The sequence below is a fragment of the Mesitornis unicolor genome, unplaced genomic scaffold (assembly GCF_000695765.1).
Source record: "Mesitornis unicolor isolate BGI_N332 unplaced genomic scaffold, ASM69576v1 scaffold13500, whole genome shotgun sequence".
NCBI classification, from domain to species: Eukaryota; Metazoa; Chordata; class Aves; order Mesitornithiformes; family Mesitornithidae; genus Mesitornis; species Mesitornis unicolor.
The window spans coordinates 12239-38446 of NW_010160344.1; the positions used below are offsets into that span (position 1 = coordinate 12239).

Sequence of the window (26208 nt, forward strand, 5' to 3'; positions counted from 1 at the left end):
ATGTGGGGGAATGCTCTAGGTCTGCTACCCAGGAATAAGCTCCCAGATGCAATAGGCAATGGCAACCTTGGCTACAGTGACTATAAGATGACAGAGTTGAAAATCCTGAGAACAGAGAGGAAGACAGGTAATAGAGTAATAGTTTTGGACTTCAGGGAAGTCAAATCCATCTTGCTCGAGGTTCTGTTTGGCAGGAGCCCATAGGAGGCTGCCCTGAGAGGTATGGGGGCTAGAGCTGGTTGCCTTTCAAAAGGATGCCTTCTGCTATGCAAAACAATACATAGGTAGAGCAGGAGGACAGACTGGCTGATTGAGAATCTCCTGAGTGAGCTCAATTGCAAAACATTGTGTGGAAGGAGGAAGCGAAGATGGGCTACAAGTGAAGATGTACTATGGAACTGCACAGACATACAAGAATGGTACAGGCACATCAAAGCTTTTCTGGAGCTGAAACTAGCAAGGGATGTGAAGGTAGTAAGAAGGGTTTCTGCAAGCAGGACATCAGTAAAAGATGAAAGAAAAGGTGTGCCTGTTGCTGAATGGAGAGGGTGACCTAGCGATGAAGGTAATGAAAAAAAACTGTGGTCCTGTTTCTTCTTCACCTCTGTCTTTACTGGCAAGGTCTGCTCTCAGACTTCTTTTAAAGGTTGTGGTGATCAAGGGACATTCCTGATGACTTGAAAGAGGAAAATGTTATTTCTGGCTTTTAAAAAGGTGAGAAAAAGGTTCCAACAAGCTATGGAGCAGTCAGCCTCACCTCAGTCCCTAGGGCATTTGATACAAGTCCTCTTGACAGCCGTTTCTAGGTACATGAAAGAAAATAAGGCGACTAAGAACAGCCAGCATAGGTTTACAAAGAGCAAATTGTGCCTGACCAATGCGATCACCTTCTGTCATGAGATGATTAGCTCTGAGGTTAATAGTGGATGTCATTTTATGTCATTTTCTTTGGCTTTAGCCTATGTCTCCCAAAGCATCTATGTAGCCAAATTGTGGACAGATGGGCTGGGTAAAAAGCAGCTTTACAGAAAAGGGAGGGGATGCAGCTCTGAAAGGTGAAAGCTTTGAAGAGTTGAGTCAGACTGGTGACTATGCTCACGTAGCCAACAGGCTGAGGAAGTGCTTCTTTCCTCTTTATCCCCTTCCCTGTGAGACAATACCTGGAGTATCATGTTCAGTTTGGGCTCCCCTGGTATAAGAGATACCAACAAAATAGAGTCCAGTAGAGAGGCCAGAGGATGGTGATGGGTCTGGAGCAATAGGTCACTTCATAGTGACCTATGAAGCACTGAAGCTGGTCTGCCTGGAGAAGAGAAGGTACACGTGGGTGGTTAAGCTGTGGTCTTCCATGCTTACCCGAGGCTGTACGAAAAACAGACCTGGACTCTTCCTAGAAGTACCCAGTAAAAGGACAACAGTCAAATAGCATCGAAAGAAATTCCAACTGCGTACTTGGTATTTATAAAAAAATCACCAGGAGAATGGTCCAGGACTAGAGCAGGCGCCCAGAGAGGTTGGGAATTCTCCATCCTTGGAAATTTTCAAAACTCAAATGGATAGACCCAGAGCAACCTGATACAGCTTTCAAGTTAGGTCTGCATTGAGCCGGAGGCTGGAACCCCAGAGAGCCCTTTCAACCTAATTTATTCCATGTTTCTGCTGAAATGGACCTTTATATGGAAGATTAGTTCTTATGGAGATGGACAGACACAGTCTGGTTGTCTCTGTGCATGCAAACTACCTTGTTTGCACGTAGAGATAGTTTTGCTAGTGATGCAGATGTTCGTGTACATGCAAACTTTGCTACAGAGACAGGCCAGCGTTTGCAAATACAGTAGCTTAACATCAACTCTGCTGTAAGGTTTTAAACCTTATGTCCTTGAAGGAATCTCTTAGAAAACGTGAGCTTAGAACATCATTGGATTTTGTGCTGTACCTATAACTGCAGCTGATCCTAACGCTTGGTTCTATCTAGGTTTAAAAACAACTCATAAGGTTTCTAGAAGTTGTTTTTCAGTTTCTTAGCAGTTTTAATTGTTTTGTTTCAATTGCTTTATGGTATGGGGAAACCACAATAGTTATAAGGTGCTAAAATCAGGTCATTCTCACAGTTCCCCTGTAAAAGCATCGCATGCATTTTCATAGCAAGAAAGGTGCTTCAGCTTTTTATGCTTCAAAATGGGAAAATCTTCCACCTCATGCTCATGATGAGAACTTGGCTGACAGATGCCTTTCAGAGCATGCTGCAAGGTGCACTATTGGGAAAGATAAGGCATGTGGCGGAGCAGTGTTTCCAGTTACATTTTTGGCTTATCTGATCATGGCAGAATCACTTTTAAACTGATGTTCACATGATGTTTTAGATATATAATTCTGGTATTTTGTGTTGGGTTAATGTGATTAAAAGCTCATCTCCACAAATGGAAAGGAGGACAGAGGAACAAGGTAACTCCTGCAGGTCCAGCTGCCACTACCAGGGGCTACTTGCATCCTGCAGCTCCTTTCCTGAGGCTGTAAGGCTCAGCGCATGACAGCCACACAGACCAACAAGCCCCTCAAAAGTGTCCTGCAACCCCACCAAATCTCCTGCTCAAGGAGCGCAGCACTCCCAGGAGGTGAAATGTGGCTGGGAAACTCTCTACATGGAGAGGGAATGCTGCGGTCCACCTACTTTTACATAGGTTTGTGTTAGGTTATGGGATTAAGGCTCACCTATATGAGCACAGAGCAGCAAGGGCAGAGGGGGCTGATTCCCAACTGGAATCCCTGAAGGCCTCTGCCCTGTCTATTCCCTGGACTGTCCCAGGAGAGAAACCAGCCCAGGGTCCCCCAGGTCACCTCATGGGCTAAGTGACCTACAAAGGCCTGGACTGATGGTGGTGAGGACCACAAAGGGAGTGTAGAAGTTCTGCTATGGGGTATTTTGGCCTAGGACCAAAAGGGGGACAAGGGAGGGATCACAATGGTTTGGGAGAACAGAGGGGAAAAGGGGATAAAACCTTTGACCTCACTGACGTTTATAAATTTGTAAAGGACGAGTGTCAGGAGGAAGGAGCCAGGTTCTTCTCAGTGACAGCCAACGACAGGACAAGGGGAAATGGGTGCAAGCTGGAGCATAGGAGGTTCAACCTGAACATGAGGAAAAACCTTCTTATTGTAAGGGTTACAGAGCACTGGACCAGGCTGCCCAGAGAGGTTGTGGAGTCTCCTTCTCTGGAGACATTCAAAACCCGCCTGGACGCGTTCCTGTGTGACCTAGACTAGGTGATTCTGCTCTGGCACGGGGGTTGGACTGGATGCTCTTTCAAGGTCCCTTCCAGCTCCTAACATTCTGTGATTCTGTAAGAAGGGACAGGTTGTGTGCTAACAGGTTGCTGCTTGACCGGTTGCTCCTTGGCAGCTTGGCCAGCTCTGCCCGCCCCTGACCAGTGCTGTCTATCTGTCCTGTCTCTGCCCTGAGCACTGATTCCAACCATTTCTAAATACGAGTAAAGATGCTTAAAACAGTAGAAATTATTCTGGATTGTGGGTGAATTAGGGATTAATTTAGGCAAAATCTTGAAGCATACATCTCAAAATCAATGTGGTATTTTCCTACATAAGAAATGTTTTACAGTGCTGGATTTTAACCTAAAATTACTCTGCAAACCTTTGTGAGAAAAGGTACCTTTATAGTGCTAAGTGTCTCAAATAAATGACTGACATTTTGACTGATGTTTTCTTCATCTTCTTTCAACTGCAAAGCAGAAGAGCTGTGCTCTCTTTATTGAAATGAATAAAACTGAAAGATAAGTAGTTAAAAAAATTCCAAGCAAGCCAAGAGGGAATTACAAAATGTTAGTCTTATTTCTCAGAGACCAAAGGAATCCTGGAGATTACAATTATGTACACTTAAACTTCATAGTTTAACACCCATTAATGAAGGAAATAGGATATTCAGAAAAATACTTTAAGGAGTAAATTGTAGATTTAAGTAACAATTGCTGCCATAACAAAGCAAGCCTTGCCCCAGCTATTGTTAAGTGTAGTGCTGCAAAGTGGCGTTCGTCTGTTACACTCAGTCAGTAGACTAAGTTATTTAAGTCTGAAGTGAAATTTTAAATTAGGCACCTGAATCAGAAACTTAAACCTACGAGAGTCTGAATTTTGAGCAGATTTTTGTACTGCAGGTACCTTTAAGGTGTGGTTACAGATATGAGATGGTGCTGACATTAGAAATCTGAGAAATATTACAAATTCTCATGGACTTCTTCCATGAAAGAGAAATTGAAGATCCTGAATACCTTATCTTCCTCTAGTTTCTGGTTTTAATGTGTGTGTGCTAATTCAATAGTACTTAATATGAAGGAGTTGAAAGCAAAAGTAAAAAAAATGAATGCATCAGGGCCATAGGTCTCGTCTAACCTGAGAAGCCAAGGTAGAATAAACCAGTGTGTTGTTAATGCACAGTAGCTCTTTTGTGCTGTTTCCTTGCATGCATGCTTATTTTGCAGTAAATATCCACATGAATTAAACTAAACTGTGGAAAGATGCAAAGGAGTCCAGAGAGGTAAAATTTGTGCACAAAAATATGCGCAGAAATGAATAACAAGTACCACTTTGAAAGAACCCAAAGTAATCCAGTTTATACAAAGAAAAAGAAATCAAGTGCATATCCATGAAACTTGCTTAAAGAACAGTAAAGCTGAGAAGGCAATGGGTGGTAGCAGACAGTAAGTTATGAAAAACTGATTGAAGTGGTAAGTGTGCCTGCAGTCAGCACACGAGAGCCATGGCTTGGTGCAGAAAACTCCCCTTGCGTTGCTGAAAGGCCGGCAGAAGCTCTGCTCCCTTCCCTGGGGCGTGTGGCCGTGGTCTTGAGAGTTAAGTGGATACTGACTTGAGAAGTTTAGAGCGGGGATTAATTTGAGTTAAAAAATTATGAAGTCTGAGGAGATAACAGCAGGTTAGAGATGAGCTGTGAGGAGAACTCTGGTTTTGAAGCAGAAAGGCAGAATCCCATTTGTAAATGAAAATTGAGAAGGTGGACTTTGATTTTGGCTGTGGCCTGGTGATGTAGGGGACATGCTAGAAAATATGTTTGTTGTGAAAAGATCAATAATTGCGTGCCTGTAGCAGCATATATAGAATATATAGACATATAGCTGTGGCTCACTGTTTTTTGTGTAACAGAAACCTGTAACCCAACAGCTCTAGCAGTGTGCAAAGCAGACACAGCTTATTGGCAGTGCAAACCATGTAAAGAGCTGTTTTGCCTATGAAACACACCATTTTTAGGGGCAGCTTCACAAATGCCACTTACTCCCCTCTCCCTTGTTAACGGCAGGAGCAGTACCACAGAGGTCTCCTTCCTGCACCTAAGCATGTTCACCACCTCAGACAGCAGCGTCCCCCGCCCACCCCCCTTCTGTGGGCTTTGGCTCTACCCAGCAGCTCAGATTTGGGTGCAATTCAGAAGGAGGTGCTTGAGAGAGGAGGTTGTTTGTCTCTGTGTCTTCCTTTGTCCCTTGGCTGAAGGACAGCATTTAAGGTTCGTTTTGTGGATGTTAGAGAGCCACATGCCTCATTCAAGACTTACTCTGTACCCAGCATTGACCATTCCCACTCCTTCACAGCACAGGCTTTGTACCAAAGGCTCGAATCTCTGCAGTACGGCTACAAACCTGAAAGAAAAACAGGGTCACAAATATAGGCCAATTACCCATGCATCATGAAACAGGAAATCTTGCAGAACAGCCTTTTTCTTTTTTGTTTGCTCGTCTCCCAGTGTGGTTTGCTCTTGTGGTCTTTGAGTTTTTTTTTAAAAAGGATGCGTCCTGACTCATGCTGTTGTTTAACATCATTTTTAGTGATCACCAAGGATCTGTTGGTCATGGGAAGCAAACTGAAGACTGTCCAGTCGCATGGTCTTTTGCAATAAATAGCATCCATACATTTTCTTGTCACTGCCACACTTTTGCTGAGGCCAACTGCCTGTTTTTTTCCTCACAGTAGAGCTAAATTCTGCTAGTGAGTCACACCGTTGTTACTTGATCCTCTCTGCCTTGCCTGGAAGGGTTGCTGAAGTGGATTGAAACAAACTTTCAACAGGTAGGAACAGAAAAGAGATCATCCAGAGGGGAGGGGAATTTAGTTGTGTGATGTTAAACCTACCTAAGCGAGTAAGTGCAGGGGACACTGATGTCTCTTCTGGCCTTCTGTTAAGCTCTACATGCAAAAAAACCTGCACCCTTAGATAAAACTACACAAGCACAAGATTGTATCTTGTTTCAGTTAGGCACAGAAAGGAGGGATGAAAGAGAGTGGAGGATCCTGTGCTGTATATTTGAAGCCTGAGGAGTCAGTGGTGAGGCAGTGTAGGACCAGTGCTGAAGTCCTGGTGGAGCATGGTGAGGCATGCCTGGGCTCACTGTGGTGCAGTGCCTGCCTTGCTCTCAGATTCATACAGTGGTGTTAGCAAGAGGTTGGGGTATTCTTCCTTCCCATTTGATGGGTTGTGAAAAGGCAAAACCCACTGTTCTCAGACATGCCTTCTGTGTTCATCTGTCCTGAGGCCTGTCAAACTGGAAACTCAGCCACACTAAGCACACAGCATAGGTAGCCACAAGATGGTGGCTTAAAAAGTCCCTTGGCTGATTGTTTCAAGCTCCTTCCCTTTGCGTAAGGTCTGTTTCCTCTTCAGTTTCCTTTCTGACTTTCCTCACCTCCTTTGTTGCCTTTATTCCTCTGTGTCTCCCACTGGATCTCTCTCCTTCTGTTGTTGTCCTTGCATTGCCCCTGCTGATCCCATCTCCTTCTCAACTCCCAGTTGCACTTGGTTTCTGCAGAGCAGCACCACAAACCTGACTGACACAGCTGTGCTCCCTCCAGCCACCTCTGCTCCCACCTCTGCACCAGGAGGAGTTACTTTTGTCTGAACACAGTCCAAGGAAGGACCATCTAGCCTTTAGGGCACTGACCTGCATCTCCCAAGGTATGTTCACTGGTCTGCCACAGGTGACACTGCCTCAGTTGCTTAATGTTTCCATGTGCCGTGTCCTTAAGTGTAAAATGTGAGTGCATGGACCCTGCTGCAGGCTGGCAGTTTGTCAGACCATACAGCTTGTGAAGTTTGTCACATCCCCAAGCACCGCTAGTGCCTGCATGGATTTCCTCCCATGCTGGTCTAGTCACCCTCTTCCTCTCCCACCCAGGACAATGACCTGTCATTACAATTCAAAGACTCTCTGCTGAAAGGGCACTGGTTTGCAGCTGGACCACTGTTTCGGTCTGGAATAGGTCTGAGGAGACAGCAACACTATTGCTCAGAAGGAAATGAAACCCATGCTGGTGATAATCCTAGCCTTTAGAGCAATTTGTAGAGGAGAAAGAGAGAGACAACAGGCTCTCGATGGGAGTAAAGGGAGTTCAACATTCATAGTTCTGTATTTGGGTGGGAGGCCTGACTAATATATTTACTGATCTTCTCTGGGTCCTGGAAGAAAACCCTTGAATTGCCTTCAACTCAAGCAGAAGATTTGGTTTCCCCCTAAGAACACTATATGGTTCCTGAAGAGTTCAGCAGTAGAGGCCTGCACTTTTGGTGGAACATTAAAGCTGTTGCAGGGTAGGAGAAGACGCAGGAACCAGGCAGACTGAGAGGTTAAATGTTCAGGAGGGACACCCCAGAAATGTGCTTAGAAGTCCTGGTGAAGGGCAGTGCTTCAGGTTTTGTTCTGAGGTTCAAAGCATTTGAGTGAGATAGAGATGGAAAAGATCCACCTTGAGAGCAGGCTGGCAACTATCCCAGGAAGGAGCTGCTGTCTACCAGAGTTTCAAAGCCTCAGTGTGAGCTGGATGATAAAGTACTCCAACACAGACAAAACCACTGTGGGTCTTGCAGGACAGCAGAAAGAGAGAAGATGAAAGTTATTTAACTTAGGATGTTACCACCTCAGATGTAACAAGGTAAAGCTGGAGTCAGTGAGCAATCTCTGCATTTATGAGTATTAAAAGAAACAAGTCTGATTCTAGTCTTTTCCAATGATTAGAATAATGAGATTTCAACATAATAAAAAATTATCTGAAGCCCTCTCTAGAACAAAGTGCCCTTAGTACATGACTTATAGCAAATTAAACTCTCTCAAAGCTTCTTTCTTCTTTATGCAAATAACAGTTTTTTATTTAACATATGCTCAGAGGGGAGCTTTTAAGAGTACAACTTTGTGCTGCGCTTGGTGAGGGGACATTTTCCACAGTAGGAGCTCAAAATTACTTTTAACCACAGATCTCCTGTTGCTTCTAAAAATCGTTCAGTCTAATGTTCTGTCTCTCTTTTTGCAGTCTTTGTTGCACTCAGCTGTGACGGAAAAGGCAAGTTAGTGTAAACAAAAGTTACTTCAAAGTCATAAGAAAACCTTCACGGAGAACTGCAAAAACACTGGCTTTTCCCACACACCTTTAGTCGCAGGCTGGAATGGCTTCACATTTACCCTCCATTTCTCTTAACCAGCCAGGATCTACACTACGTGCTTGAGGGCTTCTCTCCAGATATTGTCATGGTGTACCCCTCACCCTTCGTGGGCAGGGAGGCGCATCTGAAAAGAGGGGTATGTTCTGAAGTTCATCCCTTCCCTTACCTACCACCATCTTGCACTGAGAAATGTCTACCTGAATATTGAAACTTCACATCTGGTTCAGATGATGAGGAACCCAGAAGGAGATAAATTATTATTGCAATACCATACCATGACAAGAATTTGTCTTCTGAGTCATTAATCCTACCATCAGTTCTACTTCTGCAGAGCCAGGGGAACTTCTGAATTCTGAGGTGTAGCTCATAGTTATCAGGCAGTAGCATCTCAGAAACACAGGACATAAATCTAGTAATTACAGTGAAGCTCCTTTCATAGTTACTCTTCAGTAATACCATTAAGTGAGGCACCACAGTGCAAGATCTTTTCTTCCATTTGTTTGGATTAAACTCTTTAAGCAGTCCCACATTATCACTTTAGGACTTTGAGGAACCTTCTGCCTGAGCTTAGCTGGTAGGAGTCCATCCTTTTGGAAGTTGCTTCACTGTTTTAGCACCATTGAAGTACTAACAGCAAGGATTCTTTGACAAAAGTAGAGGTGGTGTGGATCAGGCTGATTGGACAGATCTGGCAGCATCTGAAAGGGAGCAAACCCCTCTAGTTCTACTGCCTGCATTTGCTGTGGGGAGTGACATGACATCCTCTTTTTCAGCCATGTAGGCTGACATCTAGAAGTCCCCTTACTGCTTGTGCTGGGAGTGGCAATGACAGCAAAGCAGATTTTTTCCTTCACAGAATCACAGAATGGTTTGGGTTGGAAGGGACCTTAAAGATCATCCAGTCCAACCTCCCACTAGACCGGGTTGCTCAAAGACCTGTCCAACCTGGCTTTGAACACTTCCAGGGAGGAGGCATCCACAACTTTCCTGGGCAACCTGTGCCAGTGTCTCACCACCCTCGCAGTAAAGAATTTCTTCCTAATATCTAGTCTAAATCTACCCTCTTCCAGTTTCAAACCATTCCCCCTCATTCTATTGCTACCTGCCCTTGTAAAAAGTCCCTCCCCAGCTTTCTTGTAGGACCCTTTCAGGAACTGGAAGACCATAATAAGGTCTCCCCAGAGCCTTCTCTTCTCCAGGGTGAACAGCCCCAACTCTCTCAGCCAGTCCTCATAAAGGAGGTGCTCCAGCCCTCTGATCATCTTCATGGCCCCCCTCTGGTCCTGCCCAAACAGCTTGATGTCCCTTTTGTGTTGGGGACTCCAGAGCTGGGCACAGTACTCCAGATGGTATCCCACCAGAGCAGAGTAGAGGGGCAGAATCACCCCTCTCTATCTGCTGGTCACACTTCTTTTGATGCAGCCCAGGATGTGGTTGGATTTCTGGGCTTGCAAGCGCACACTGCCGGCTCCATCCTCACAGAAGACAGAAGGTAAAGCTTGCATGACATAACACCTGTATGTGTCAAAATGGAAAAAGGACATCAACCTCCTGGGCACACTGTAGCTGACAGTAGGTTGCTGCATGAACTTGGACATGAGGAACACACCCTGTTGTGGAACTGGGTGATAAAGATATCCTCAGAGACCTGGCTTGGCAGTGAATGCCAGTCTTGACGCTAGTGTAACAGGAACCACTTTCTGCTGGACAGAAGGAAGGGAGCTCCTGAGGGATGGGTGGCTCTGTGTGCCAGCTGCAGCAGGGCAACACAGACATAACCAGCTCACACAAACACATCGTGAGCTTCCAGGAAGAGGTCATTGTCACTTCAGAACCAGGCCAGGGTGAGACTTAGGGGATCCTATCCAGACTTCATGCATCACTGTGGGTTAGTGTGGACAAACCTCAACTGTATGGGTGAGACCTTCCCTCTTGGTTGTGGGTGGGAATGACAGTTCTCCCTAAGGAGAATCCCTTCTACACAAACAGGGAGGGGAGGCAATTGCATTTAGGATCAAGGTCTGGGCTCTTCTCACTGGCTTTCACCTGACCCCTGAACAAGTCAGTTCTGTTTGCTAAACAAGGGGAAAATTCCTCACTTGAAAAAAAACCAAAACAAACCAACAAAGAAAAGGAATGGACAGTTTTCTGTTGTATTGGTAAGGTAAACCAGCCACTTGGAGAGAAAGGCAGCTGTCAGAGCCCCGGAGAAGGTAGGGGAAAATTGCCTGTGCCAGCTGACTGTTGTCTTGACTGCCTCTTGAAACCTGAATGAAAAACACCTTTGAGACTATTTGCATATTTAGAAGTAGGCAGAGGTCTAGACACCTCACTAGACTGAGGACTTCCCTGATTCAGAAGGGGTTGAAAAGTCAATGTTGTAGCGTTAAATGAAACACAGTGGTTAGCAGTGGGCGTGTTGACCCTGTGCCTTCACTTTACACCAATGTTGAGAAGTCAGGGAACAGATTACACAAAATTCATGTAACCCAGATTGCTTTGTGAAACCGATTACACTTTTGGATTCTGGTTTTCTATATTTGGTATTAAAAAGTTATCTGCTAAATGGTTCTTGTGATGTGTGCCTTGAGAGTTAGGGCATTTAGTCCTGGCACTCAGGACTGAACAGGGAGCAGATACACTTGAGACAAACAGACAGAAGGTGCAGAGGAGCAGCATCGTTGCCTTGATGGCTGCTAGCAGGTAGAAGGAAATGACTGGACCAGGTTTCATTTCACCATTTCATCTAGCGATGGTCAGGGGTATTTTGGAAGAAATTGAGCTTTGAAGTAGGTAAAGGGAATATTGTGCTTGTGAAATAATGAAAGAAAAAGACTGCTGGCCCAAATCCTTATTCCAAACAGATACTGGTGAGGTCAGTTGAACATGGACAGAAATAATGCTTTGAGGATGAGAGAAAGAAACATATCTATCAGATGGTCCTCTCTGAAGGGAGGGACTATGCTGAGGCATGTTAAGATCAGTTCCTCCCTGTCCCTCTTTGTAGAAGGAAGCAAATAAAGCCAAGTCTGCTTTGCATGAGGCCACAGAGAGCCACCATGGAGAACAGCTGAAGATCCTGGTGAGGGAGACCCTGCTAGGTGGTGATTCCTGGGATAGGTGCTAAAGTTTCAGGGTACTGAGAGCCCACCGGGGATGAATGATGGACCGGTGCAAATTTAGATGTCTGCCAACCACGGTCAACAAAGTGGGAGGAAGCTGCACTGAAGCAGGTTAATATTAGCACACTTTCCCAAATCTCAGTGGTGGAAGCAACAAAAATATTCTGGGGTGGAAGGAACATCATTTGCCAGCTTTCTTGTCTCCTCCCAGACACCCACACTTTTTTCCCTTCAGTAGAGAACACGTCTGTGCTGCACAACACAACCATAGAACCATAGAATAGTTTGGGTTGGAAGGGACTATTAAAGGTCATCTAGTCTAACACCTCTGAGCAACCTGTTAAAAAGCCTTGGGATTGCTGCAGATGGAGAAGGCCAAGAGCCATACCAAGTTCCTGGTTTTCCAGCTCTAGGTTCAAATCAATGCCAGAATGCCTACATAGCTAAATCTGTCCCTTTGTGTTACCAGCGCCGCCTGGAAGAAGAGTTATACCTGGATATCTGGGCTAATCATCTACTGCTTTTCATTATCCAGGATGATGCCTTGTAGTATCACTTCAATAGATTCAGCTGTACTGTATGGTTCTTCAACATACCTGTCCCACAGCATTGTTAGGTTCCTGTCTTAGTGAGGGCTAGATTGTATTTATGGAAACAGACCCGTCATCTATCCAGAATCAGATGTAAGGGCATGCTTGCATTCTCTGTGCAGCACAGTGTTAATCAACAGCAGTTGCCAACTTGCTTCTCCTGTGAGGAAACTATCAGTAATGTGCCTCCTGATACCTCTTTGGTTTCTTTTTTTCTTTTCTTTTTTTTTAACCATATTTATAATCACAGTGGAAAAATGAATTTTATCAAAGCACTAACCACCAGTAAGTGACTGCATGCATGAAGACCTAGAGATCAAATGATAACAGCAATTGCCCACTCTTAGAAGAGAAGTGAAAGGTGAACTGCAGCCATATGAATTGTTACCTGTTGAAAGGAGAAGATCCTGTGTCTACAGTTGCTCTGCCTGACATCTGCTTGGCACAGCACCCCAAGGTGCATTTACTTTCCCTCCTAATCCACATGGAAATTCATGAGTATGCTCAGGTCTCTAAAGGTACCTAGCTTCTGTTGACTGCAGTAAGATTTAAGTGCCAAATACATTTTAAAGTTTATAAAAAGCAGAAACATTTAATCATGTGCCTGATTATTTCACTGATCCACATCTGACCATAGAGGGAACCTGTGATTAGGACACAATCTCCTTCCTACACCAGCCTGCACAAGTGGCATCTCAGTAAAAAAACAGTATTTCCCACTGTGCAGAAGACTTGGAAGGAGATTTTCCTCCTTGCAGTACAATCTTTTGTGGGAGTTTTTCTCTGGGTTACCTCAGACCATTGGTGTGGTTAGTGGTTACAACCTGCGCTATGATGTAAAATGTAGGAGTCATTGTCTCATTGAAGTGGTCAGTCAACCCCTCCAATTTATCTTTCTGACTGGGAAAATCACAGTCCATGAGCTGAAAAGCACACGCTGCATCTTGGTCCACGCAGGAGGACAGAAAACTTTGAGCTGTATCCAGCTAACACAGGGACTGCGTATTGTGCAGACACAATTTCAAATTCCATTCTTCCATTTCAGCATTTGTGGTTTTAGGTGGGAGCCAGGATCCCAGAGGCCCTAAAATTTCCATACAACCAATTGCATCATTAGGTATATTAGCACCTTTTAAACTCCATTTTTTAGGTCTTACCCCACTGCTGTGGAAAGAGAGGTGATTGGGGCATTCCATGGTGTGGGTCTCTTGTGAAAACAGTCATATAAAGAAAGTACAATTCTGAAAAGAAATCAGGTCAATGAATTCAACACCCTCAGGTTGAAATGTCAGTGCTTGGGACTATAGAATGATGACAGGCTTTGAGAAACTACTTTGGTAGTTATTTTAATGAGATACGAAACAGAGAGTGAGCGGGTGAGCGAGCAAGGAAAAAAAAACGTTGCCACAGCAGGTATGGTCTGACTACACCATCAAAAACATAGAAATTATGTCAGTGACTGCATATTTAACTCTGCTTGCCTCTTTGCCTTATGTTTGCAGCATTTCTGATACAGAAACTCACTTGTCCTCTACAGCTTAATGTAAATTAGTTATACATTGGCAGGCAATTCAGCAGAACTTTCTTGCAGGAGACCGTTTACTTCAGAAGGCAGCAGATATTTGGAAATATTTTGCAATATTTTGTCTTCTTTGTAGAGACACATTTCATTTTAAAAAATTAAATTATTCACTTTAACAAGAATCCAATTTTAAGTCTTTCAGTGTAGTTGCTGTGTTAAGCTTTGTCTGATAATGACATATTGTGCAAGTGTTGCAGTAACATGAGCCTGGTTTCATGAATTCATTGACCCAGATGGGATCAAAGAATGTTGTAATAGGTACTTCTGATATCTAAATCTCCACTGGGCAGGGGAGACACACAAATGAAGCCACTTTCCCCTTCCATGACCTCAGAAAGTACATTTACAATGAAAGCAACCTCTCCCCACTGAGAAAAATAAAACATCTGGGTGATGCACAGCTGTATGCTAAGCATTGCACAGGTGGTGGAGAATAAGGAACTGGGACTTGTGTTATACTTTCTTTCTTGGGATTTCAGGAACAAACATGTATTTTCTGGTCCGTATAGCAGTTTCTTGTGAGCAGGGAAGGTATATAAGTGAGATTATGAACGCCTGACAACTTCATTGCATTGTCCCTTGGCAATACTAGAATTGTATCATTCTGTTCATCACTGTAAAGGTTCATTACTTCTGGCATAACCTTGGGAGATACATTCACCAGAAATGGTTCTTAAATCTCTTTAAGATAAGCAGCTGAAGGGTATTAGTAAGAAACAGATCAAATACATCGTAATTCAAGTAAAAGTTTTTAAATTAAAGAAGTGTAACTGATAGGAAATTGTCTGCTAAAGTAGTTTCTTAATAGAAAAAAGCATTATTTCAATGAAACAGATTTTTCCTTCAGAGTGCCTTTAGCTATCCCAGAAACATTTTGAAGAAAAATTGAAATGTGTTAATTGGAAAATGCTGCTCTTATGTCTCATGGGAGTTGTTGTTCCTTGTGAATTCCAGTACTTTTCCTGTTTAGATATCTGTGAGACCTTAGACCATGGAATGACATTACTCTGCATATTTTCTCTGTCTAAAGATAGGAAATGTTGTCTGGTAAGGTCATGCTACAAAAGGGAATAAAAGCATATGTAAATGTACAATAACTCACCTGTGCATCTTGGTGCTTTTTCTGAACTGGCATTTTTGCTATTAAAAATTCTATCAAAAATCCAAACATTTTTTTTTTACTTTTGCTTTCATCAACATTTTCTCCAATAAAATAAAACATTTTTAAGCCACTTTTCTGAAGCCAGTGATGATCAATGGAAGGATACGCTTACTGCTCTTCATGCTTCTTTCTGGAAGCCAGGCCAGCTGGGAGCTAGGCTGGTTCTAAGAAGTGATGCTGCAGTGAAGCAGAGGAGTGCTCTGAGTATGACTGTGCTCCTCCTTCAGAAATTCCATGCTCAGACTGCGAAGAAATCACCTCTGAACCTTTACCATTTTCACATGACCAGCAAACTGTTTCCCATAAATTGCTTTTAGTCTCCCTCTGTTTTAAAATCCAATAGCAAATTTATTGGTGGAAGAAAACTAAAGGATTGTGAAGTTTTACAAATGCAATCGTATGTCTTGGGCTGGGAACAAGAGCTAAACACTGATTATGCAGCCCTGTGCTCTGTTTGCAACCCTTATCCATTTAATCTCCTAAGTCCTATTTGTTCCTGTGGCAAAAACCCTGTAGAAGGCCTTAGGGGGGCTCTGCCTTCTCTAACTGGTTTGACAGAGGTGACCAAGTAATTAAAACACTGATGGATGCCAGTCAATGTGGGACTGATGTCAGTGCCAGGATCTTTTTATTTCCCTCCCTGACACCTCATAATGTGTGCAGAGGGCTGTGTCTGACACGAGGGGACAGACAGAATCATGTGGGGGTGAGGCTGAAAATGTGAACAGAAAAGATCAAAGGGGGAAGCAAGGAAGTGGTGCTATAAAATGTATTGGTGGAGAAAAATTATGAAGACAATAGGAGATAGAAATAAGAGAAATCTAGAAAAGCTGAACAAAGAAAGAGGAAGAAATAGGGAGAACAAAAATCTAAATACAGAAGTACCAAAACGAGAAGAAGCATGTTTGACAGAGAGTGAAAAGCCAGATGCAAACAAAAGAAGGAAAGACTGAAAGAATTAACATGAAAAAAATATATTCACAATATAGGATTGTAATGTTAAAAAAGTAAAATAGGTAACATAAACAACCTGAATCTAAATATGTAGTCTACATTTTGTAGTCCAAAAGAATGATGAAAGAACCAGAACTTCAGCTGATGGCTAGATTTTTGAATCAGATTAGACTGATCTAAATTTAACTAAACAAACATTAAAGCAGGATGGAACAGCGTGGGGTGTGTGCTAGCTGCCCTTCTTTTAGAATTAAAAAAATCCAACACCTTGAGTCATTCCAGAAGAAACATGTGGATTCTGGAATAACTCAGATGGTGGTTTTGTTTTCCCTGCTTTTCATTATTTTCTTTCCTTAATTGCTGGTGGCAGGAAACTAACATGTGGTGAGATTTGAGAAACCACAACCACCATATTAGCTAAATGAAAGTAGATTTCCTTTCAGAGCTCTAACATACGAAAAAAACCTAACTACCTGTGGGAGATTCATTTGCATAACGTGCGGTTTTTCAAATAGTTGTGTTAAAAAGAAAAAAAAACTTTTCCACTTGCCACAGTATGAAGTTGAAGCACAAAGCGTCTGCAAGGAAGGCTGTCTGGGCTTTGTAACTAGGTCAAAAGAAAATGTGCTGAGAAGGTAAGTTGGACTAATTATCTTGTATTAACTCTGACATTCACCTACATGGTGAATTCTTCACCATCTGTAAGAAAGGTATTCACGCTGAATATTGAATATATTGCAGACTAAAAGCATGAGATACATTTAAATTAGATAACACCTGAGTACGGAACAACATGAGCAATAGTTTTTGTAATGGATAAGCTGAAATTCTGATTTATCTTTTTGTGGCTCTCATTCCATTAAATAGGATTGATTCAGCTGCTTCACAGTCTAATCTGTTAGTATTCCAAAAGTAGGCTGATGTCTGAGAGAGATGTTGGCAGCTGTTACTAGCAACAGAAGTGCTTGTTGAGTATGGACTACTATCATCATGGACTTGGATGGTGATCTGAAGTCACATCCATTTTTGTAATAGAAAGGAAATTTCTACTTCTGTTATTCATTATTTGCTGTTTACGTGACTGCTATGACCTAGGTCTGTCTTTGTGTAATGAAGTTTGCTTTGCAAGACATAGATACATCTCTTCGGTCCCAGGGTTATGGGAAGGAAGGAGTTAAGAGACTCACAGTGAAATGGCCCACCATTAAACATTGGCAAATTCTTCTACTGACATAGAATGTGCTCCTACTCTGAATTAGCTGTTTTTGACAGGGTTTGAGTCCATGTTTCAAAATGTCAAACACTGTGAGCAGAAATCAGTGTTTTACTTCAGACCACATTTAGAAAGAGAGTGAGTTCTCCCTAAACAGGATCTAGGCTGTCATGTATAGTTATGTTTTAACAAAAACTATATGCACTTCAGCTTATCAAGAATAAATGTACTATTCCTTGCAGCACTTGAGGGACAGAAGATTTAAAAATGAAACTTGTACTTTCTTTCCAAGAAAGTCCAGAAAATACCTTATGAGCCTCATCTGAAGCCCAAATCAAGTTAATTAGATTTCTATTACTACATTTGGACATGCAAGTAGTATCAAATTAGCAAAACAGTACAAAATGTAGTTAAAAAAAGTAAATGCCTCTCTTAGCAAAGGTTAAAAGGGTGGCCTGAAAACTTGTGAAGTTTAAAGGATGGAAATTGTTATGAATTATGAAATAAATAACACAATGAAAAGTACTTCACTACTGTGATTAACGATTTCTTGAAAGATTCACAAGGTCTGGGCACCTTGCCAATTATCTTAATGTAGAAAACCAAAATACGGTGCAGTTGTTTAGGACCTTCCAACACATTGTTGCTCATACACCCTACCCACTCACACTGCTGCCTCTGTGCTGCCCTCTCACATTGACCAACAGCTCAGCTCTCCTTGCTCATCTTCATAAGCCAATTAAAGCATAAGTGTCCTTCAGCAACTACTATAAGTCCCTAAATCTGGGTGGCTTCAGACAGTTAAGATACATTGCTGAGCATGACTAAACTGCTAAGAATACAAGAACTGTCCCACAGAATCAGAATCACAGAATCATTTAGGTTGGAAGGGACCTTAAAGATCATCCAGTCCAACCCTCCTAGACCTCCCACTAGACCAGGTTGCCCAAAGCCCTGTCCTACCTGGCTTTGAACACTTCCAGGGAGGGGGCATCCACAACTTCCCTGGGCAACCTGTGCCAGAGTCTCACCACTCTCACAATAAGGAATTTCTTCCTAATATCTAGTCTAAATCTACCCTCTTGCAGTTTAAAACCATTCCCTCTCATTTTGTTGCTACCTGCCCTTGTAAAAAGTCCCTCCCCAGCTTTCCTGTAAGACCCCTTCAGGAACTGGAAGACCATAATAAGGTCTCCCCAGAGCCTTCTCTTCTCCAGGGTGAACAGCCCCAACTTTCTCAGCCGGTCCTCACAGGAGAGGTGCTCCAGCCCTCTGATCATCATCATGGCCCTCCTCTGGACCCGTTCCAATAGTCCAAAGGTCCATTCAGTGCCATGTCCTACTTCTGAAGATGGCCAGACGCAGACATCTGGGGAGAAGAACATCTGCCTGATGAGTTCTTCTTTGATATCACTGCAGCTTTCAGGAATCTGTTTTTTGACCATTGCTGCACCCTAGTCCTCTAACTTCAGCTGCTGGTTTGATTTATCAATAGAAATCTGAAATGGAGATAATCTTAGTCATCTGCTACAATTGTTTCTCTTGGCCTTCTATCTTTATATCTTCTTCTTTGCACTGAAACTCTCAGATCTTCTTTCCTCCATATAACTGGATTTTATCAAACCATATTTCAAATGCTCAACTACTTTATAGATTTAATCATAATCTTCCCCATATCTGTGATGACAGGGAACGGTTTAGTCAAAACAGCAATAAGGAGACAAATTAATCTTCTAGAGGGCCCATTTAAGTTATTTGAGTCACAATCCAAATAGATTTCACACTTTTTTTTCTTCGTATGCATCAAACCTTGAAGACTGCTTTTCAGCAGTAAAAATTGAAATATTCATGCACTGTGTCCACATGCACGCACACATATAAGAAAAAAATACATCGGGATTTTGTCATAGCTGAAGTCAAGGTCTTGTTTCCTTTGAAAATCAGCCACCGAGAAAATGAAACGTGCCTATTTAAATCATTGTGAACCATTACGCCATGATACTTCAAATCTACCAAGTCACATTCTGACACCATGCAGCAATTTTGCTTCATTTGCTGGGTATGGCTAGTAGAAATCAGCGCTGTATTTAAGCTGCTAGGGAGCCTCTGCTCTTGTGATACGCTCAGTTTTGAAAAAAAAGACAAGCATGTCATCTATCATCCTGCATTTCTTTAGGTCCAGTGTTCTAATAATTTAATCATATCTTACAAGGCTGCCAGTATTAATGCCATCTGGTGTCTCCAATGAGATCACAAGCTGCAACTGAATGTTTACACACACAATTTCTAAAACAAATAAGTTTGACGGTGTTTTTTACTATTTTTTTCCTGTTAATGCAAATACCTAAGTTGTCAGCAGAAACTAAGATCTGAAAAGAAAATGTTCATAGCTATAAAATAGAAGAATTATAAAAAGAAATATTTTCATGTGTAGTTCCAACTAACTTTAACAACAGGCCTGAACAGCATGCACAAAAGTAGCAAATGTTTGTGCCAGAGGCGAATACAATTGCATTTTCCTCCTCATCTGCATACTTTTGTTAGCAGTTCAGGCAAAACATTTGGATAATGTGCACCTTGACATATACCAGATTATTATTTTTTCTTCAGGAAATGGCTATTATTCAATTTGGTGATTAACACTTGTCTCAGTTTTGCAGTTCTGCTGTAAATGATCTTGTTGATTTAAATGAGTAATGATTAAACTACTCATCTGCATAACATTAAGTGCTCCCTTTGCAAAAATGGGCCATCATTCAAGATGTGTTTTCAGCACAGTGACAATTAACATCCTATTTTTATGAATCTAATGTGAATTTGATTATTTAAAAAATAATAGCATTACATAAGTTGCCTAATTAGTAAATTACTTGCCTCCAGTTTGCACATTTCCAGCACTGATAAGGTTAAATATTTTCCTTTACGTAACAGGTTATTGTTATTGCTTGTCAGGAGGAAGTGGTAATTATTTCAATTTAACTCTGTACCTTTAACTAATGCTGTTATTTCTTGATTTTTGAATTAAAGTGTACTCTTGTTGAGGCTGATGGTAAACGTGGTTGAGGCAGCCACAAAAGAGTGCAACAGATTCACACATCCTCTTTCAGCTGATCTTTGGATAATTTTCAAATCTGGTAAGTACTAAAATAAAATAGGCAATCTATAATGTATGTGTGTGTGATGAATATATTAATCTGAACACAGAAGTAGGACTGTAATTATAATGCTTAGCAATTCTTTAAAAATACTTACTGATTCCCTCCAAGTACTGAGAATTTTTTCCTTGTAGAAATCTGCCTTTTTCCTGAGATATTTCTCTATTCATTTTCTTTTTTCTTCTGTAATTCAAATAATGTGTTCATATTTAAGATTGTAATTAAGTCTTACTTTTGAGTACTCATATATTGCTTTGATACTGAAATGAAATACAACAATATGGATAAAGTGGGAAAACAGTAAGCTAAAATTTGCAAGGCTTATATATTTGGTATCCAGAACATAAGTATATTTGTGTGCACGTGTGTAGACATGTGTCCATGTGTAGTATATAAACAATGTTAGAACACCTCCTCCTTTTATATATATGGAAATTTATTTTTTATAGTTACCTATTACATTAATGCTAAATAAAACCATAAATATGCAGATTATAATGTATAAAAGTGCCTATTAAAAGACTGCTAGAAAGATTTAAATCGAAAAGAGAATTGTGTTTAATGGAGTTCTTATTCAACTCCCTTTGCAGCCAGTGCATCTTAATAACTTCACTGAATGCTGTTTCAGATTCTGAAAAGAAAATCAGCTCAAGAGATTTAAATCAGGTTCTAAATCTGATCTCTGGAATTCTGGTTTCAGTTTGAGTCCTTCTCTACTACTTTTGTACCAGCCATCCTCAAGAAGCTTTTGCTGGGCAGTGGTAGTCCTTTTCTGAATAAATGTGTGACTGGGGGTGCCTTTGTGAATTCCTGCAGCATCAGGGAGAGTACACAGCTCTCCCGAGATGAGTTGTTGCTCCTCACAGGCTTTTGGCTGAGCTCTTCTGAGGACTAGATACCCCTTCTTCAGAGCTAATCTGAAGAGATCTCCTTTCATAGCCATCCTTGCAAGCTGTAGGAAACATTTCTTCTAAATGCCTTCACCCTGTCTCCCTCCTCCTGCAGGTTGCACTAGTGTTTGAGAGCAGCTTTGGCTATGTGGAAGGAAGAGTGACTGTTTTATAGAAAATACATGCTGTCAGGATCAATTTGTGTATTTTAACCATGCATGTGCTAGAAAGATATGAATGGCATAAACCTAGAAAGGTATTTTTCTTGCAACAGTAAAATAACAGTTTCTAAAATAGTAACCTAGACAGGTACCCCTTTAGTGCTGTCTAACTGGAGTTACTGTAGCTGCAGCCAAGTGCAAAGGGTAACAGGAACACCAAGCAAGAGCATGAGTATCTCTTTGGCTTGGGTCAGAAGAGGGTAAAGCAACAGATGAAGTCTAGAGTTGCTCAAAGGTGGGCTAGGGGACCACAGCCCCAGGTGAACTGTACAACTGTACTGCTCACCTTAGACATCTTTGCAGTTCTGAGAGACACTCAATTGTTTAAAGCTGGCTGCAGAAGGTATTCATGGCTTTCAGGCTGTCATGTTCCTGCAGCTTCTAAAAATCAGCTTTGAAAAGCCAGCAGAAGAAACTGGAGAGAAGGTTAAAGATTTATTTAAAGGGCAGGAAAGCCAGAGAAGCCGTGATGCTTAAGCACCACCATACAATATGGGTCTTTATCTGCAGCCCTCTGTCATAACCCAGCCTTCCCACATGAGTCAGAGAGTCTTATCCTCGTGCTTTTGGAGAATGTTCAGTCCTTTCCCTCCCCCACCTTCCCAGTTATCTCTGGACTGCCCCATTTTTACAGATTATCTGTCTGTCTCTTTTTCAAAATTCAGGTAATTCCCAAATAGAATTTTTTTGTCTAGACTTGAAGTTGACCCATGCACACTACCTAATTAGCAGCACAACTAACAAAAAGCAGAGAAACTCTAGATGAAGCTGCCATTCACAGCCTTAGCCTATTTGATTGTATTGTCCAGTCCCTGCAATTATCTCCTTGCTTGTATGTGTCGGTCTCACAGAGCAGCTAATGGAAAGAAAAGGAGGACTGAACTCATGCAGGGGGATGCTACAGAAATAAATCTCCTGCCTGGGAGTTCCTGTGTGAGGTTAAACAAGTAATTTAAGCCTAGGTTTGCACATGTGGCCACCAGTGTCATGTTCCTCATTTTATCCATCTGTGACTTTATAGACTCTGTGGTCTGGTTTGCAGAAGTCTAAGCCTGGCTGCAACCAGAGTCAATGGATTTAATCTTTTACATAACTGAAGTCCTTCATAATGCTAAGCACTCTTAAAAGTGATGTTAGGGAGAGGACAGGTGTCTCAAACTGAACATTTCAAGTGAGTCAGTCACTGAGAGGAGCTGCTCTGGAAGTGGTCTGGCCCATAACAGAGTGGCAAATCTTGACATACAGAGGGGTTAATATGGCTAATATTCAAGGATCACCTCCCCCCAGGCTCAGAAATGATGGATCCTCACAAAGGGGAAATTAGGCAAAAACATCAGGAGGCCTGCATGGATGGATAAGGAGCTCCTGGATAAACTCAATTACAAAAAGGAGCACTACAGAGGGTGGAAGCAAAGACAAGTACCATAGGAGGAATACAGAGAAGTTGTCAAGAAGTCAGGATCATGTTAGGAAAGGCCCTGATATAATTAAATCTTGCCAGGGATGTCAAGAGCAACAAGAAAAGTTTCTATAGGTAAGTCAGCGATAAAAGGAAGACTAGGGAAAATGTGGGCCCTCTTCAAAATGAAACAGGAGACTTGGTTACCTGGGATATGGAGAAGGCTGAGGTACTCTATGACTTTTTTTGCCTTAGTCTTTACTGACACATTCTCAAGCCACACTGCCGAAGCCACAGAAGGCAAAGGAAGGGACTGAGAGAATGAAGAACCACTGTAGGGGAAGATCAGGTTCAAGACCATTTAAGGAACCTGAAGGTGCACAAGTCCATCGTACCCAATGAGATGCATCCACAGGTCCTAAAGAATGTAGTTACCAAGCCACTTTCCATCATATCTGAGAAGCCATGACAGCCTGGTAAAGTTCCCCCTTTCCCTGTGGAAAAAGGGGAAACATAACCCCCATTTTTATAAAGGGGAAAAAGGGAAGACCCAGGGAACTACAGGCTGGTCAATATCACTTCTGTGCCTTGCAAGATCATGGAGCAGATCTTCCTGGATACTGTACTAAAGGCACACAGAAAATAAGGAGGTGATTGGTGACAGTCAACATGGCTTCACTAGGGGCAAGTCATACCTTGCAAATTTGGCCTTCTATGATGGAGTTACAGCATTGGTCGATAAGGGAAGAGCTACTGATGTCATCCACCTGGACTTGTGCAAAGCATTCAACGCAGTCCCACATGACATCCTTGTCTCTAAATTGGAGAGTCTGTTTGTATGTTGTATACTATCCTTTACACTATAAGAAGCAATTATTCCGGCATTGTAATTTATTTCACTAATGTAATAAAAAAGGGCAAATAGTGTGATGTTAAAAGTGCTGAGACACACTGATAAAATGCCATAATAAAAAAAAATTAAGTGCTGTATTACCGTTATGGAGTATACTAAGGTAGTGCTGTTTATTTGTTCCGTATTTCCCTCAATACACTGATGGCCATTGTCTTACAGAATTTCTGAAAGTAAAATTTAATTTACTCTAATTTCTTGTGGTGCAAAGTCAATGTGAAGTAAGAGTCACATTTTCTCATCTATCCTTTATAAGCTCTATGAATAAATATTCCATATGTAAGATTGTGCTCTTGAGGATACTGACACAAACCATTCACTTTCCACAACTGCACATTGTGTTGCAGAAATGTGTGAGTTGTTGAGATGCTTCTGTGTATTGTTGATACAGCTGAAGTGAGGTGATTCTTCTTTGAATACATGTTTTATTTCCAATTTTCTTTTTCTACTTGTTCACATTTCTTGTGCTGGTTTCCCAATACAATCTACTTTATTTTCTTTTCTTTTCAGAAATCCTTGAGAAAATATTTTGAAATTCTTTTCAACATATCTTTCTTTTTGAAAAGTCTACTGCCAAAATGACTTCTGTAAGTACTCAATTGATAAACTATGTTAGTACATCAATAAAACAACGAATATGGAAGTCCCTGCTCTTTGAGGCTGCTGGTCCAAATGCCCTAATCTCAGGAGTGATTAGCTGAAGAGATGTTTCTGACAGCAGAGTTCACTGTCAGAGCACACTCCTTATTGGGTTTGCAATACAGGTTTGGTGTTTGTGGTGCAGGTAACTGCACCTGGATTGCCTACCTGGGTGAGTGGAGAAAAGTAATAATTTTTGGGCTTGATTTAGCCAAGCTACACTAGTATAACATGCTAGAAGGGCCTGTTCCCCTCCCTTAATGGTAAAGGAAGTGTAGACTCCTACTTTAAATTCAAACTTTTGCACTATAGAGTCTTCTGTGACAGCAGACTAGTCCTTTCTGCATGGTGTATTTAGAGATGGAAACCTTTGGGATATCCAAAAAGATTATTTTCATGTTCATATTTCAATTAAGATTTTATGAAATACCCTAGTTAATTCTTACAAGTCTCTTCTGCAGTGTTAAATGCATTTGGAATTGAGTTGTGTGGTTGGTGGAAGCAGTGTAGAACGTGTAACGTTGGAAGAACTCATCTTGAGATGAGTTTGGTGTAAGCTTGAAGCTGAGGCATGGGGAGGACTGTACAGAAGTATTACAGTTATCGTAGGGGAAATGCCACTTTCATTTCAAATCAGCAAGATGTATAATACTTATATATTAATTTTTGAAAGATTTCCAAAGTACTTTGTATTTGTATAACTTTGTTATCTACTTAGTCATCTTTCTACTATGTAGATATTAGAGATTTCCACTTATGTGTTAACTAGTGATCTTCTTTTTTTACAGACAGAGCCTCCTGCCACAGAATTTGGGTATTCAGACTACGCTTCTCTAATCATAGAACCTTGTTCTAAGCTGGAAGTTAGGAACTTCACAAAAGTGTTTCTACCAGTTGTGTATTCATTGACTTGTATCATCGGCCTCATTGGTAACATCTTTGTAGTGTTGACCTTTGCTTTATATGAAAGAACAAAGTCCATGACGGATGTGTACCTCCTGAACATGGCCATAGCAGACATACTGTTTGTTCTCACTCTCCCATTTTGGGCAGTCTATCATGCTGCTGACAAATGGATTTTCGGTGATTTCATTTGCAAAATGACCAGAGGTATCTATGCAATCAACTTCAGCTGTGGCATGCTGCTTTTGGCCTTTATCAGCGTGGACCGGTACATTGCTATCGTACAGGCAACAAAGTCATTTAAACTCAGGGCAAGAACGCTCGCATATAGTAAAATCATTTGCTTAGCCGTGTGGGTATCATCAATTTTAATCTCTAGTTCCTCTTTTCTATACAGTGAAAGTTACACCTTCTCCACCAATGAAACCAAAATTTGTCATCACAGATTTGTCAGAATGTCTGAAAGCACAATGCTGAAATCACTGCTGCTGTTTCTACAAGTCGGATTTGGATTTTTTATACCTTTCATATTCATGATCTTTTGCTACACGTTCATTGTCAAATCTTTACAACAAGCACAGAATTCCAAAAGAAACAAAGCAATCCGTGTGATTGTATTAATTGTAGCTGTTTTCCTAATTTGCCAGGTACCATATAACATTGTTCTTCTTGTGACAGCCATAAATATGGGCAAAATAGGCAAATCTTGTGAAAATGACAACATAATGACCTATGCAAAATACATCACTGAAGCCATAGCATTTTTACACTGTTGTGTGAACCCTGTGCTCTATGCGTTTATTGGAGTGAAGTTCAGAGGTTATTTTGTGAAGATAATGAAGGACCTATGGTGCAGGAGATACAAGAAATACCATAAACGTAGTTCAAAGACAAACTCTGATATTTATCATTCCAGACAGAGTAGTGAAATTCTGACTGACAATGGATCTTCTTTTACCATATAATACAGTTTGAACAACATTATTGCTGGAGGACTCTTCTCACCAGGCAACCCA

At 41.6% G+C, this 26208-nt stretch overlaps 1 protein-coding gene across 1 annotated transcript; it reads left to right on the forward strand.

Annotated features, from left to right (window-relative positions):
* Positions 1-26157, forward strand: CCR6 (chemokine (C-C motif) receptor 6). Its single transcript, XM_010189722.1, has 4 exons — positions 1-127; positions 8323-8356; positions 8492-8588; positions 25078-26157. Exons 1-4 carry the CDS (start codon positions 1-3, stop codon positions 26155-26157), a joined length of 1338 nt encoding a protein of 445 aa, XP_010188024.1.
* The last annotated feature ends 51 nt before the right edge of the window (positions 26158-26208 follow it).

Bases quoted from the DNA above. Each gene is read 5' to 3' on its own strand.
- CCR6 (XM_010189722.1), top strand. From the start codon at position 1: ATGTGGGGGAATGCTCTAGGTCTGCTACCCAGGAATAAGCTCCCAGAT. The intron at 128-8,322 runs GTAATAGAGTAA...CTCTTTTTGCAG, and splicing joins GAGAACAGAGAGGAAGACAG to TCTTTGTTGCACTCAGCTGT. The intron at 8,589-25,077 runs GTATGTTCTGAA...CTTTTTTTACAG, and splicing joins AGGCGCATCTGAAAAGAGGG to ACAGAGCCTCCTGCCACAGA.